A 17,349-nucleotide genomic window follows, 5' to 3' on the forward strand; every position below is an offset into this window, starting at 1 on the left:
TCTTACTCATATTCCTTTATTCTTTCCCCACCAGATTTGGAGCTTAGGTTTCCTGTTAGCCTTCTTTCCCCCAAAATATTTTTTGGAACTATTCAAAGACATGTATAGTACCTTGAAAGTATATTTTTCAGCAGAATCTAATTGTTATGTAAAAATATTTGTTTTCCATTATTAACACACCTATGTGTAAACTAATTCTGTGATCACTACAATTATAAATTAAAAAACTTTTGGGGACTCAACTCTACCCAATAGTCTTCTACATATTACTGAAATATCAAAAGTTAATTGGAAGTTAACTTGTAATATGTATTCTTTGCACATATTCCTGTCAAGAACTTCTATGTCTAATTAAGACAATAGGGATATTTGTGTTATGATGATTTCTGATATTAATAGTATTTCTATAATATTTCACATGTATACCTGTGGTGGATTCATTTTGATATTTGGCAAAACTAATACAATTATGTAAAGTTTAAAAATAAAATAAAATTGGAAGAATAAAAAAAAATAAAATAAAATAAAATTAAAAAAAAAAAAAAAATATTTCAAACCACTTTTGAATGTCTGGTTTTTTTTAATCTGTTTTTAATTCTGTAACTGTAAGCTTCTGTGAATGAGGGTATTTTCAGTGTAAAACAAATTATTATCCAGAGAAATGTCTTTTGCAGCATTTGATTTTGATAATTTAAAAAATTTCTGGATCTGGGATAGCCTTGAAAAGTATTTTCAGGGCTAGATCAACCAAGTTAATACTCTAAAGGCAATTTTCTTGGTTGTATCATATGAACCAACAAACACTTCACAACAGCAAAACTGAACTCATATGGGGATGATACAATTTGAAATGCTATCACTGAATCTTAATTTCCATGGAGTCTCAAAAACCAGTGAAAACAATTTTCATTTCTTCCCATTGCTAGATATCACATTTAGATATGAAGAATCTATGTTCATTAAAAATAAATCAAACATGTATATGTAAATTGCTTCTTAAATTATTCATAAGTTTCTCCCTTCAGTTTTGTAAGTAGCATTCTTTCTCTACATTTGGTTTATCATTCCCAAAGGTTTTCAAGGTGTTAATTTTGTACTCTCCTTTTCAGTTTAATGAGCAAATCAGTTGTTATTTACCTGACATTCATAAAATGTTGCTTAACTTTGGTGGGTGTAGAATCTTTTAGTTGTATTAAGCTGATAAATATTTTAGCCACAAAAGTGATGCCTGCAGTCAGTTTTGTCCTATTTAGATATGTTGTAACAGTTTGTCAAATTACTACTGAAAATTGAATAAACTCTGTATTCAAGACAGTTTTATTTTGAATATTTTTTTATTCCTAATTTTGTTGCCATTCATCTAAGCCTCCTGCATGGAAGTGTTGCAAATTTAAAATAGGAGGAAACAAGGGATAAAGAAGGAGAGACTTATTTTTAAGACTAAGACTTTTTTCATATTTTGTTTTGTGTTTTAAGTATGGAGATTTTTGCTATATTTATACCTAGGGGAAAATAACATTTGATATTGTTGTTGTATTATATTTGTATTTTTTGAGACAACATAGAGAAGAAGGTACAGACCTGGGTTAATAAAGCCTGTGTGCAGTTCCCTTATCAGCCATGTGATTATGATCATTAACTCCCTGAATTGCAGTTTCTATAGTTGTGAGATTTAATATGTTAAATGGCTGATTTGACCTACTCACTTGATATAATATTTTTATTAGTCATTTAGTACATTTGAAAGCAGTTTACTATTAAATAAAATATATATTATACTCCCTTCCTTCCATATTTTAACTCTGGAATATATTAAAAGTATATGACAAGAATCATATTGAATAAATAAACACATCTGTCGTGGTGCCTAAAATGCCTCCTTCACAGTATAACGTTCTTCCCATCTTAACAAACAACTGATTAGTCATTTTAATGTCATTGGTAATGCTAAAATTTCTCCTTGAAAAGTTAAATGATGCAACACATTTACCTTTCAGTTAAAATATTAATTTTTAATAATTTTTTAATGCAATGTCCCTTAAAGACTTAAAACTCATAATTTTAATACAAGTATAGGTATCATCATGCCTGCTTCAACCTAGATATAATCAGTAAAATATTAATAGTTGGATTTCTTGCTACAAAGTTTTCCCTTTTTGATTTATAGAGCTTATAAATAGGAGTGAAAGTTTCTTCAGAATTAATATACTTGGGATTCCAGCCATAGCTCAATTTGGTTGTAAAAGTCCAATGCATTTATTTTATACAGCATTTTCAGGGGGAAAAAATCAACTTTTAAGATAAATCAAAACAATATGTATAAAGGATATACACATATTTTTATATAGTTTAGTATTTTCATGGAGAAATACAAAATGTGAACATCAGATCAGATCAGATCAGATCAGTCGCTCAGTTGTTTCTATATGCAGTCTCACTTTCTCTTCTTGTGTACGATTGCTTATATCAGTCAGTTCAGTTCAGTGCAGTCACTCAGTCATGTCTGACACTTGGCGACCCCATGAATCGCAGCACATCAGGCCTCCCTGTCCATCACCAATTCCTGGAGTTCACTCAAACTCATGTCCATCAAGTCGGTGATGCCATCCAGCCATCTCATCCTCTGTCGTCCCCTTCTTCTCCTGCCCCCAATCCCTCCCAGCATCAGAGTCTTTTCCAATGAGTCAGTCTGCATGAGGAGGCCAAAGTACTGGAGTTTCAGCTTCAGCATCAGTCCTTCCAAAGAACACCCAGGGCTGATCTCCTTCAGAATGGACTGGTTGGATCTCCTTGCAGTCCAAGGCGCTCTCAAGAGTCTTCTCCAACACCACATTTCAAAAGCATCCGTTCTTCGGTGCTCAGCTTTCTTCACAGTCCAACTCTCACATCCATACATGACCACTGGAAAAACCATAGCCTTGACTAGACGGAACCTTTGTTGGCAAAGTAATGTCTCTGCTTTTCAGTATGCTGTCTAGGTTGGTCACAACAAATATGCACAGAGTATACACTCTTTTGTGTGATGAGTCAATGATTGCCATATTTTTCTAAACTTTAGTCACTGCTATTTTCTGACAGCTGAATAAAGCTTCACTGGGCATAACTTCAGAAGAATAGATCTGGTTTATCTGAAAGCATGAATTTCTGTATTGTAATAACAGAAGCAGAAGATATTAAGAAGAGATGGCAAGAATACACAGAAGAACTGTACAAAAAAGATCTTCAGGACCAAGATAATCATGATGGTGTGATCACTCACCTAGAGCCAGACATCCTGGGAATGCGAAGTCAAGTGGGCCTTAAAAGCATCACTACGAACAAAGATAGTGGAGGTGATGGAATTCCAGTTCAGCTATTTCAAGTCCTGAAAGATGATGCTGTGAAAGTGCTGCACTCAATATGCCAGCAAATTTGGGAAAACTCAGCAGTGGCCACAGGACTGGAAAAGGTCAGTTTTCATTCCAATCCCAAAGAAAGGCAATGCCAAAGAATGCTCAAACTACCACACAATTGCACTCATCTCACATGCTAGTAAAGTAATGCTCAAAATTCTCCAAGCCAGGCTTAAGCAACATGTGAACAGTGAACTTCCAGATGTTCAAGCTGGTTTTAGAAAAGGCAGAGGAACCAGAGATCAAATTGCCAACATCCACTGGATCGTGGAAAAAGCAAGAGAGTTCCAGAAAAACATCTATTTCTGCTTTATTGACTATGGCAAAGCCTTTGACTGTGTGGAAAATTCTGAAAGAGATGGGAATACCAGACCACCTGATCTGCCTTTTGAGAAATTTGTATGCAGGTCAGGAAAAAACAGTTAGAACTGGACATGGAACAACAGACTGCTTCCAAATAGGAAAAGGAGTACGTCAAGGCTGTATATTGTCACCCTGCTTATTTAACTTATATGCAGAGTACATCATGAGAAACGCTGGACTGGAAGAAATACAAGCTGGAATCAAGATTGCTGGGAGAAATATCAATAACCTCACATATGCAGATGACATCACTCTTATGGCAGAAAGTGAAGAGGAACTCAAAAGCCTCTTGATGAAAGTGAAAGTGGAGAGTGAAAAAGTTGGCTTAAAGCTCAGCATTCAGAAAACGAAGATCATGGCATCTGGTCCCATCACTTCATGGGAAATAGATGGAGAAACAGTGTCAGACTTTATTTTTTGGGGCTCCAAAATCACTGCAGATGGTGACTGCAGCCATGAAATTAAAAGACGCTTAGTCCTTGGAAGGAAAGTTATGACCAACCTAGATAGCATATTGAAAAGCAGAGACATTACTTTGCCAACAAAGGTTCATCTAGTTAAGGCTATGGTTTTTCCTGTGGTCATGTATGGATGTGAGAGTTGGACTGTGAAGAAGGCTGAGCGCTGAAAAATTGATGCTTTTGAACTGTGGTGTTGGAGAAGACTCTTGAGAGTCCCTTGGACTGCAAGGAGATCCAACCAGTCCATTCTGAAGGAGATCAGCCCTGGGATTTCTTTGGAAGGAATGATGCTAAAGCTGAAACTCCAGTACTTTGGCCACCTCATGCGAAGAGTTGACTCATTGGAAAAGACTCTAATGCTGGGAGTGATTGGGGGCAGGAGGAGAAGGGGACGACAGAGGATGAGATGGCTGGATGGCATCACTGACTCGATGGACTTGAGTCTGGGTGAACTCCGGGAGTTGGTGATGGACAGGGAGGCCTGGCGTGCTAGGATTATGGGGTCGCAAAAAGTCGGACACGACTGAGTGACTGAACTGAACTGAATATAAATATTATATTTCTCGAAAGAATAGGTGAAATAAAACATGGATTATGTACCTTCTGTGTTTTAACATTTCATTTATTGACATGTTTTATTTCTGCATTTTCTGTCTGATTTTCTTTCTATATTTTAGTTTCTTCCATAGTACTTCCATATTACAGATTACTAAAATAAGCTTTGCTTTGTATGAATTCATGCTTTAAAATGGCATCACAAGATAATTTATATAATTCAAACTAGAAGAGCTAGCCATTTAGCAATCTAAGTGGACAGAATTGAAAGTTATACTGCATTTGTGTATGCATTCATAAATTACCTAGTGCTGTAGGTTAACAGTGAATAATAAAGATCTCTGTCCTCATTGTGCTTAACATCTAATAGCACCCAAATATATCAATAAAAAGTAAAATTGTAAAGAAATACAAGTGTAAATTTGCCACTCTAATTCACACAATGAAGTAGAATGTATGGTGCAAAAATCAGAACATAGAAGGCTTCTTGAAGGAAATGATGTTTGTGATATCAAAAACAGGAGCAAATTAAGCAAGTATAAGGCATTTCAGGTAGGGTAGTGTGTACACAGGGTATTTTGGAAACTCTTCCTAGTACTTTCTATGAATAGCTAATTTTTTACAATAAAAATTATTTTATTGCAAACAAATACATATATATATTTATTTGTAAAAGGTATTTTTGTTGTTAATATGAATGTTATTGCTGTTTTTATTAATAATATACATTTTTGTGTTTACCTGAGTTTACCTAAAATTTCATTTCAGCTACTTGTTCTGGACTGAGTGGGGACAGATGCCCTGCATTGGAAAGGCTCGCTTGGATGGCTCAGAGAAGGTTGTCCTCGTGAGCATGGGGAATAGCGTGGCCAAATGGTATCTCCATTGACTTTGAGGTCTGTTGGTTGTCTTAAGTGTTTAAACTGCATTAAATGCAAACTTGCTTTACTCAATTTTTAGTGTTCTCTTATTTTCTTTGTAAAACACTTAATAAAAAACAGCTTGTAATATTACTTTTCAATCGATCTTAGGAAAATAAATTGTACTGGTGTGATGCTCGAACAGACAAGATAGAAAGAATTGACCTTGAGACTGGTGGGAATCGTGAGATGGTGCTGTCAGGGAACAATGTGGATATGTTTTCAGTTGCAGTCTTTGGGGCTTACATCTACTGGTCTGACAGGTAATTTATTTTTTCATAAGTATTTGAGTCTCAAAATGTTATTTTAGTGTCAGTTGATTTACCCTTGTAGGATTAGCCATTTCTTACCAAGGTCACAAAAAAATCTCACAAACCATGTAATTTCCACAAAAAAAGGCAGTTGCTCTTGCTATTCCAGGCTCAACTCTTTCAATGTCACAGACTAATGTTGGTTTCTTTCCCTTCTGCTGGGCCATCTGTTATCTTCAGCTTAAATAACTGGTTTGGTTTGAATTAGTTAAGGATTATTAATCGTGTATGTTCAACTTCTTGGCAGAGCACATGCCAATGGGTCCATCAGAAGGGGCCACAAGAATGATGCCACAGAAACTGTAACCATGAGAACGGGTCTTGGAGTCAACCTGAAGGAGGTTAAAATCTTCAACCGAGTAAGAGAGAAAGGTCAGTGCTCTTCTATTATTAATACATTTTATGCTATTTTTTCTCTTTTTTTTTAACATTTATTTATCAACTTAACTTAGATATTAATTTTTATAAGTCCCAAACCTCAAGACCCTCTTTTTTTTACCCCCTAATTTCTAACAAAAATCATATGGTAGCCTAATGAAATTAATTTATAATCATTCATAGATAGATATTTTTGCCTAGACAGTGCATGGATATGGACATGTTATATACTTGGCCTGTCTTCAGTATAGGTTTAGACTAAGTAATATAGAAACATTTGATAAATACATATATTTAACCTAAGTATAAAAAGCACAATTAGGATATTAGCAAAGAACAGCCAAATGTTTTTCCATTTTATTTAGAACTGACCAAACATTCTGCATTACTTGGACCAAAAGGTTGTCTTCATGTCAGATTATATTTTAATATATAAAGTGATGATGGCTTCGGAAGGTTGCTATTAGTGTGAAATGTGTCCACAGTCATCATTTCTTTGAAATATGTTTCCTTAAAACATATTTCTTTAAAATATGTTTCCTTAAAACGTATTTCTTTAAAATATGTTTCCTTAAAACATTTTTCTTTAAAATATGTTTCCTTAAAACATATTTCTTTAAAATATGTTTCTTTAAAACATTTTTCTTAAAATATGTTTATTTAAAACATTTTTCTTTAAAATGTTTTTAAACTGGTATGACAGTGACTTAGATATTTTTTAATATCATTTCTATTAAGATAATATTTATTTTAAGTGCCATTAGAGGATGATGGATTCATGAAGGAGAATTAGTCTGACATAGAAATCTTAATAGCATATTACACACTCACTCAAAACTGGAGTAAAAAAGTTATGCCCAGTATACTTAAGGATGTTAGTAACATTGGAACCATGAATTTCTTTAATACCTTATATACTTCATAGACACAGGTAGTGCTTCTTTGTTTTTCTTGGTGAACTCAGTTCATGTTTTGAGTGAATTAGTTACTTGCTCCAAAGATTACAATACTTGAAACCTATTGTAATCTCAGTATCAAGTTTCAAAAAAGTTATGTACTTAACTAACAGATTAAGGTTAACTTTTAAATAATTCTCTTTAGATGGTCAGGGAAGCAGAAGAGTGTGAAATAATAAATCTAAGGTTTTAAAGTGGAGTGACTAAAAAAAAAAACAAAACAGTACTTTACAGTGTTTGATTTTTTTACTGACCAGTCTAAAATTAAGAATAAAATAATCCAGAAGATTCAATGTTAATTTTTAATATGTTTCTAAGAAAAACTATATGGAAAACAAAAGCAAAAGCACAATGTGTGTATGTATCTTTTTCTTCTCTCTAGGGACCAATGTTTGTGCCAAGAACAATGGGGGATGTCAGCAGCTCTGTCTTTATCGAGGAAATTCCTGGAGAACTTGTGCTTGTGCCCATGGATATTTGGCAGAAGATGGAGTTACATGCCTAAGGCATGAAGGCTATTTGCTGTATTCAGGGAGAACAATATTAAAAAGTATACATCTTTCTGATGAAACCAACTTAAATTCACCAATAAGGCCATATGAAAATCCACGTTATTTCAAGAATGTCATAGCCTTGGCTTTTGACTATAATCAAAGAAAAGGTAGCAACCGAATCTTCTACAGTGATGCACACTTTGGAAATATACAGCTTATTAAAGATAACTGGGAAGACAGACAAGTAATTGTTGAAAGTAAGTACAACATTTTTTTTTAATAGTTTAGTGGAAACGGGTATCATTTGGAGTAATAGAGAAATTAGAGTGGTGATTGCATGTAGTAATTACATTTTCCTAGAGTTTTTATTCTAAAACAAGTGTAACTATATCATCCAAAACCCCAAAAGTCAAAGAAGCAATTAACTGCTTAACATGTACAGCATGAATATTATGATTATTAGCTTCTAATCATGGAACATTCAGTATATTCCTTTATAATGTTTATTATAAATGTTTATTAAAATTCATGGGAAATAATTTTTAGTATAAAACTTACTAATTTTATTTTCTTCTAATGGGAGAATTATATCTTTAGGGATACCTATCTAATTATATTTGGTGAATTTTATTTTCTCAAATATCACAGATTATCTTTGTTATATCAAAGATATATCTTTGTGATATATCTGTTGCATATCTTTGTTATATATTTGTTATATATCTGTTTTATCACAGATATAACATTCTTGATGAGAGAATGTAACTAATGAATTCATATTTTTAAGACATTTAAAAATTTTATAAGACAGTCATTTTAATATTTTATGGGATTCAAATGTAATATTGTATGAATCATCTATATAATTTAGAGAAACCTCTTCCTGTCATCCAATTTTACAGGAACTATCTTCCTATTCCTTGTTTAACATATGGAACATATTTCCATATATTCCTTACTTTCCAAATTTTACTTTATTGAGGTCAACCTTTGTCATTACTTTTTAAATTTCAAAATAATACATAAGTTTATTGTAAAATGTTCAAGTAATATGGATTTGAAAGGAAGTTTTTGCCCCATCACTGCAACATCAATTCCGTTTACTTACTTGTGACAGTTGTCATGCCTCCAGAATTTTCTATATGTATGTGTTTCATTTGTAATTACAAAAATGGAATGATCTGTATGCAATATTCACCTGCTTTTTTCACTTAGAATATATCTTTAAAGGCTTTCATTTAAGTATATAATGCTCTATCTCATTATTTTGAAAGCCTGTGTCTATCCTGTGTCTCTGTGCCACGTCACTTCAGTCGTGTCCAGCTCTTTGCGACTCTATGGACTAGAGCCCACCAGGCCCCTCTGTCTGTGAAATTTCCCAGGCAAGAATACTGGAATGGGTTGCCATGCCCTTGATCAGGGGGTCTTCCCGACCCAGGAATTGGACCCCAGTCTCTTATGTCTCCTGCATTGACAGGCAGGTTCTTTACCACTAGTGCCTCCTGGGAAGCCCATCTCTCCTGTACTAAGGGTAAACTAATTTATTTAACCATTTTCTTATTGACAATCATTTAGGTTGTTTTGGTGTCTTATCATTACCTACAATGAATGTCACATAAATATTTTTTCACACATGTGAATATTGCTTTTGTATAGAATCCTAGAAATAGAACTGCAAAATCAATGTTAATTTTTATAATTGGTCAAATTTCTTTTCAAGAAGACTATATTAATATATAATTTCATCAACTGTTTTTGAAAAAGACCTATTTTCCCTCACTTTTGACAATGATTTTATAATATTTACTATCATATAGCTAATATATAAAAGAGTCAGCTTATGTTAATATAAATATATATTAACTAGAGAGATAACTAGATAACTAGAGAGATCCAGTATCTACTTATATATTTTATTCATATGAAAAATAGATACTTAATGTCAAACTCTATTATACATTACCATCCCATGCTAGGCCTGCTATAGTTTATTTTGTTCTTTCAACATTTAATATCTCAAAATCCTTTGGGTCTATTCAAATCTGACTCAGCCTTTCCAAGTCAGTTCAACTGTGTACTTTCAAGTATATACAAATATAAAATATTATTTCGTTATTCTGTAGGGTACCATACTTATTGATAGTTTAATACCAATTTGTATATTCTAGCACAAACATACATATAGCATTGTATATTCATGCTATTTTGCTCTCTAGTGTGTGTGTAAATATGAAGATACAACTATAAATATACTAATCATAGAGTTCAGACATTTGAGAGTTGTTGATTCTTTAGTTATAGCTCTATGAAGTTTATACTATAATTCTCTTTGGTCCTCACTCCATTTTCTTAGACTAATACAATTTAGAGTTGAATATGCTCCCGTTGCACATGTAATCTATTAACTTCTTCAATTTAAAAAATTAAATTTCTATTGAAATTTAATAGAATCTCTAAGATATTAAAGGTCTAGAGAATAAATAATCTGTCTGGGGAAAGGCAGAGGGTACAATGGAACGGAGTCAAGGAATCTAAGTGATCAAAAGTATGTTCATAATAATACTAGATATTTGTCTTTTTTTACAGTGTTAAAAATGGCACCAATGGTGGAAAAACCATTGTGGCTAAACTGATGATACCTTAGCATTAATGAAGACAGCAGCACCAAACAGTACTAGTAGTGAGTGTATTTTTCACTGCCACTTAATAGCAGGAAAAAAAAAAAAAAGCCAGTTTAACCTAAGAATGTCCTTGAAGAAAAGGTAAAAAAATAATTTTATTAAATCTTAATCTTTCCTAATCCTTCAGATTACACCTCTTTTTACACTCTGTGATAAAATACAAATAGGGAACTTCTATTGCATTCTTAAGTCCAATGGCTGCTAAAGGAAACTGGGTATTTCTGTCTTTATGTAAGTCCATGGTTCTTTTAACTGACATTATCTTTTACTTGAATGAGGAACAGACAAACTATGATTATTCAAACCTGGTTGTGTGGCAGACTGAATACCATAAGTCTATCATTCCAAGGAAAATAACCTACATTTGTTGCACATAATAAAAATCAAGCTTTCAAGTAAAAATTAAATTTTTGGAAGAATTGTATCTACTATAGTAAGCTTGATAGTTTCCCAATACTTAAACGCTTTTCTGATGAGATGGTAGTGGTATTACTAGTGATTTGAGGGGTTGTTGCATACTGAAATTGTCAACATTTGGAAGATATGCGCAACTCAGGGAACCAAAATTTTCCTACTTATATGATAAAATCATGCCTGGGTAAATGATACATTAAGAGTATAAGATAGACCAATGAATTTAATGAAATGGAGTATGAAACATTCATCACTATGGTTTCTGATTCTACACTGAATCTAACCTTTAAGTAACTATCACTTTTCATGTTCTGTAGTATAAAAGCATATTCAGAATTATCTGAAAGGCTATGAAAACCCTCCTTCCTTTTCAACTCTGTAGCTGTGTGAAGCTGGATTGTCTTTATCAGTTCAGTTCAGTCACTCAGTCGTATCTGACTCTTTGAGACCCCATGAATTACAGGATGCCAGGCCTCCCTGTCTAACACCAACTCCCGGAGCTCACTCAGACTCATGTCCATCGAGTCAGTGATGCCATCCAGCCATCTCATCCTCTGTCGTCCCCTTCTCCTCCTGCCCCCAATCCCTCCCAGCATCAGAGTCTTTTCCAATGAGTCAACTCTTCGCATGAGGTGGCCAAAGTACTGGAGTTTCAGCTTTAGCATCATTCCTTCCAAAGAAATCCCAGGGCTGATCTCCTTGCAGTCCAAGGGACTCTCAAGAGTCTTCTCCAACATCACATTTCAAAAGCATCAATTTTTCAGCGCTCAGCCTTCTTCACAGTCCAATTCTCACAACCATACATGACCACAGGAGAAACCATAGCCTTGACTAGACGGACCTTTGTTGGCAAAGTAACGTCTCTGCTTTTCAATAGGCTGTCTAGGGTGGTCATAACTTTTCTTCCAAGGAGTGTCTTTTAATTTCATGGCTGCAGTCACCATCTGCAGTGATTTTGGAGCCCAAAACAATAAAGTCTGACACTGTTTCCACTGTTTCCCCATCTGTTTCCCATGAAGTGGTGGGACCAGATGCCATGATCTTCGTTTTCTGAAAGTTGAGCTTTAAGCCAACTTTTTCACTCTCCTCTTTCACTTTCATCAAGAGGCTTTTTAGTTCCTCTTCACTTTCTGCCATAAGGGTGATATCATGTGCATATCTGAGGTTATTGATATTTCTCCCGGTAATCTTGATTCCAGCTTGTGCTTCTTCCAGCCCAGCATTTCTCGTGATGTACTCTGCATAGAAGTTAAATAAGCAGGGTGACAATATACAGCCTTGATGTACTCCTTTTCTTATTTGGAACTAGTCTGTTGTTCCATGTCCAGTTCTAACTGTTGCTTCCTGACCTGCATATAGGTTTCTCAAGAGGCAGGTAAGGTGGTCTGGTATTCCCATCTCTTTCAGAATTTTCCACAGTTTATTGTGATCCACACAGTCAAAGGCTTTGGCATAGTCAATAAAGCAGAAATAGATGTTTTTATGGAACTCTCTTGCTTTCTCCATGATCCAGCGGATGTTGGCAATTTGATCTCTGGTTCCTCTGCCTTTTCTAAAACGAGCTTGAACATCTGGAAGTTCACAGTTCACATATTGCTGAAGGCTGGCTTGGAGAATTTTGAGCATTACTTTACTAGCGTGTGAGATGAGTGCAATTGTGCGGTAGTTTGAGCATTCTTTGGCATTGCCATTCTTTGGGATTGGAATGAAAACTGACCTTTTCCAGTCCTGTGGACACTGCTGAGTTTTCCAAATTTGCTGGTATATTGAGTGCAGTACTTTCATAGCATCATCTTTCAGGATTTGAAATAGCTCAACTAGAATTCCATCACCTCCACTAGCTTTGTTCATAGTGAGGCTTTCTAAGGCCCACTTGACTTCACATTCCAGGATGTGTGGCTCTAGGTTAGCGATCACAGCATCGTGATTATCTGGGTCATGAAGATCTTTTTGTACAGTTCTTCTGTGTATTCTTGCCACCTCTTCTTAATATCTTCTGTTTATGTTAGGTCCATACCATTTCTGTCCTTTATTGAGCCCATCTTTGCGTGAAATGTTCCCTTGGTATCTCTAATTTTCTTGAAGAGATCTCTAGTCTTTCCCATTCTGTTGTTTTCCTCTATTTCTTTGCATATCGCTGAGGAAGGCTTTCTTATCTCTCCTTGCTATTCTTTGGAACTCTGCATTCAGATGCTTATATCTTTCCTTTTCTCTTTTGCTTTCACTTCTCTTCTTTTCACAGCTATTTGTAAGGCCTACTCAGACAGCATTTTGCTTTTTTGCATTTCTTTTCCATGGGGATGATCTTGATCCCTGAGCCTGTACAATGTCACGAACCTCCGTCTATAGTTCATCAGGCACTCTATCTATCAGATCTAGTCCCTTAAATCTATTTCTCACTTCCACTGTATAATCATGAGGGATTTTATTCATAAATTCCAACTAAAATAACACAACAAATTTGAAGTAGATATGAGAATTCAGCTGTATTGTAGTAATCCAGTCATTAAGCACACTGATAAAATGATAAAACATTGCTTTTTCTCATTTAAAAAATGCAGCTATTTTCATAGATGATGCCATTTATATTAGTATGCTATCATTTTTTAAATATATTAATACATATTAAAACATTTTTCAGTTTAAATTTCTAACAATGTAATAGATAGTACCTCACATATACAAAAGGTTTCCTGGAATTTTCAATATTTTTTAAGAGTGCAAAAGTCCTCAGAACAAAAATAATTGCAAACTACTCTTCTAGACTAAAGGCTCAGAGAATTTGAAGTGTAAAAATATGAAAAAGCTTTTTAAGCAATCTCCACACTGTTCTCCATAGTGGCTGTACTAGTTTGCATTCCCACCAACAGTGTAAGAGGGTTCCCTTTTCTCCACACCCTCTCCAGCATTTATTATTTGTAGACTTTTGGATCGCAGCCATTCTGACTGGTGTGAAATGGTACCTCATAGTGGTTTTGATTTGCATTTCTCTGATAATGAGTGATGTTGAGCATCTTTTCATGTGTTTGTTAGCCATCTGTATGTCTTCTTTGGAGAAATGTCTATTTAGTTCTTTGGCCCATTTTTTGATTGGGTCATTTATTTTTCTGGAGTTGAGCTGTAGGAGTTGCTTGTATATTTTTGAGATTAGTTGTTTGTCGGTTGCTTCATTTGCAATTATTTTCTCCCATTCTGAAGGCTGTCTTTTCACCTTGCTAATAGTTTCCTTTGATGTGCAGAAGCTTTTAAGGTTAATTAGGTCCCATTTGTTTATTTTTGCTTTTATTTCCAATATTCTGGGAGGTGGGTCATAGAGGATCCTGCTGTGATGTATGTCAGAGAGTGTTTTGCCTATGTTCTCCTCTAGGAGTTTTATAGTTTCTGGTCTTACATTTAGATCTTTAATCCATTTTGAGTTTATTTTTGTGTATGGTGTTAGAAAGTGGTCTAGTTTCATTCTTTTACAAGTGGTTGACCAGATTTCCCAGCACCACTTGTTAAAGAGATTGTCTTTAATCCATTGTATATTCTTGCCTCCTTTGTCAAAGATAAGGTGTCCATATGTGCGTGGATTTATCTCTGGGCTTTCTATTTTGTTCCATTGATCTATATTTCTGTCTTTGTGCCAGTACCATACTGTCTTGATAACTGTGGCTTTGTAGTAGAGCCTGAAGTCAGGTAGATTGATTCCTCCAGTTCCATTCTTCTTTCTCAAGATCGCTTTGGCTATTCGAGGTTTTTTGTTTTTCCATACAAATTGTGAAATTATTTGTTCTAGCTCTGTGAAGAATACTGTTGGTAGCTTGATAGGGATTGTGTTGAATCTATAAATTGCTTTGGGTAGTATACTCATTTTCACTATATAGATTCTTCCAATCCATGAACATGGTATATTTCTCCATCTATTAGTGTCCTCTTTGATTTCTTTCACCAGTGTTTTATAGTTTTCTATATATAGGTCTTTAGTTTCTTTAGGTAGATATATTCCGAAGTATTTTATTCTTTCCGTTGCAATGGTGAATGGAATTGTTTCCTTAATTTCTCTGTTTTCTCATTATTAGTGTATAGGAATGCAAGGGATTTCTGTGTGTTGATTTTATATCCTGCAACTTTACTATAGTCATTGATTATTTCTAGTAATTTTCTGGTGGAATCTTTAGGGTTTTCTATGTAGAGGATCAAGAGACACGTGTACCCCAATGTTCATCGCAGCACTGTTTATAATAGCCAGGACATGGAAGCAACCTAGATGTCCATCAGCAGATGAATGGATAAGAAAGCTATGGTACATATACACAATGGAGTATTACTCAGCCATTAAAAAGAATACATTTGAATCAGTTCTAATGAGGTGGATGAAACTGGAGCCTATTATACAGAGTGAAGTAAGCCAGAAGGAAAAACATAAATACAGTATAGTAACGCATATATATGAAATTTAGAAAGATGGTAACAATAACCTGGTGTACGAGATAGCAAAAGAGACACTGATGTATAGAACAGTCTTATGGACTCTGTGGGAGAGGGAGAGGGTGGGAAGATTTGGGAGAGTGACATTGAAACATGTAGAATATCATGTAAGAAACAAGTTGCCAGTCCAGGTTCGATGCGCGATACTGGATGCTTGGGGCTGGTGCACTGGGACGACCCAGAGGGATGGTGTGGGGAGGGAGGAGGGAGGAGGGTTCAGGACGGGGAACACATGTATGCCTGTGGCGGATTCATTTTGATATTTGGCAAAACTAATACAATTATGTAAAGTTTAAAATACAATAAAATTTAAAAGAAAAAAAAACAAAAACAACAAAAAAAAGAACTGATATCCTTTAGAAAAAAAAATATGAAAAAGCAAAGAGTAAACAAGGAGCAACACATCATTTGGTATGATTAGAATATGGGTTGTACAGCATGAGTGGTATGAGATGAGGCTAGCGTCCTAGAGAGGAGTCCCATATTGAAGGATTTGGTTTGTCAAGAAAAAAGTATTAAAATTTTTATTGAAATGTAATTAAAAGTGTACCATTCAATAGTTTTTGGTATATTCCATTATAAATTTTTAAAATTAGATAAAAATATGTAAAACATAACATTTACATTTCAACTATTTTTAATTGAACAATTCAGTGATGTCAATACATTCACAGTATTGTGCAACCCTCACCACCATTTATCTCCAAAACATTTCTTTCTTTTTAAAGACAAACCTCATTGAAGCAATTATTTCCCATTCCCCATCCTTGTATTCTCTGGTAACCTTTCATCTATTTTTTCTCTATGTATTGGCTATTGTATATATTTCATATAAATGGAGTCATACAATATTTGTTTTATCGTGTGTTGTAACTCACTCAGTGTAATATTTTGAAGGTTAATTCATGTTTTAGGTATCTGAAGTTGATCTGCCTCATTATGGCTGAACTATGTTCTCTTGTATGTATACGCTGCTGCTGCTAAGTCACTTCAATCATGTCCGACTCTGTGCGACCCCATAGATGGCAGCCCACCAGGCTCCCCCATCCCTGGGATTCTAAAGGCAAGAATACTGGAGTGGGGTGCCATTTTATTCTCCAATGCATGAAAGTGAAAGGTGAAAGTGAAGTCACTCAGTCATGTCCGACTCCTAGTGACCCCATGGACTGCAGCCTACCAGGCCCCTCTGTCCATGGGATTTTCCAGGCAAGAGTACTAGAGTGGGTTGCCATTGCCTTCTCCGTGTATGTATATAGCATATATTATTTATCCATTTATCTGTTTATGGATACTTGAGTTACTTCTACCTTTAGTTATTGTGAAAATGGTACAGTGATCATTGATATACTATTATTTAAGACAAGGAGTTTCAATTTTTTTAGTAGATAAAGGGAAAACAATGGAAAGCTTTAAGGCATGTATTTAATAGGATTTCTGTTTTATGAAGATAACTCTGGTTATGTTATTTTGATAATATTTAAGAGATGCCATAGGAGTTTGTTGCTGTGTTACAGATCCCATTTCTATAGGGGTAACTTGAAAGCAGCTTAATCAAAGTATATATGTATTCCTGTTCAGTTGTTTTCTTTTTATTTGGTTGATAGTTTCCTTCACTGTAAAAAAGCTTATTAGTTTTATATAGTCACATTTATTTTCACCTTTATTGCCCTTCCTGAGGAGACAGATGCAAAAAAAAAAGAAAAAAACCTGCTTTTTTTTAACTCGGTCAACTGCATTACTATCAATTGGTCTATTAAAATTTTCTATTTCTTCCTAATTTAGGTCTTAGAAAATTGTATATTGATAGGAATTTATCCATTTCTTCTAGGTTGTTCAATTTGTTGGTGTATAATATTTTGAAGTAATCTTATTATCCTTTGTATTTCTGTTGGGAGCCACATTAGACATTACTGACAAAATGGAGGCACAGCCCCAACCCCCTCTCCTCATTCCA

General features: G+C 34.6%; 1 protein-coding gene across 1 annotated transcript in view; it reads left to right on the top strand.

Moving 5' to 3' along the window:
* Positions 1-8,421, top strand: part of LOC101908548 (low-density lipoprotein receptor-related protein 1B-like) — a 150,169-nt gene extending 141,748 nt beyond the window's left edge. The window contains exons 11-14 of the mRNA XM_059877475.1: positions 5,636-5,667; positions 5,803-5,954; positions 6,250-6,374; positions 7,719-8,421. Of these exons, the coding sequence (XP_059733458.1) occupies positions 5,636-5,667; positions 5,803-5,954; positions 6,250-6,374; positions 7,719-8,110 (701 nt within the window). The 3' untranslated portion in view covers positions 8,111-8,421. The remainder of the gene's footprint in view (positions 1-5,635; positions 5,668-5,802; positions 5,955-6,249; positions 6,375-7,718) is intronic.
* Positions 8,422-17,349: the final 8,928 nt, after the last annotated feature.

This window comes from Bos taurus, chromosome 2 (assembly GCF_002263795.3).
Source record: "Bos taurus isolate L1 Dominette 01449 registration number 42190680 breed Hereford chromosome 2, ARS-UCD2.0, whole genome shotgun sequence".
Classification (NCBI taxonomy): Eukaryota; Metazoa; Chordata; class Mammalia; order Artiodactyla; family Bovidae; genus Bos; species Bos taurus.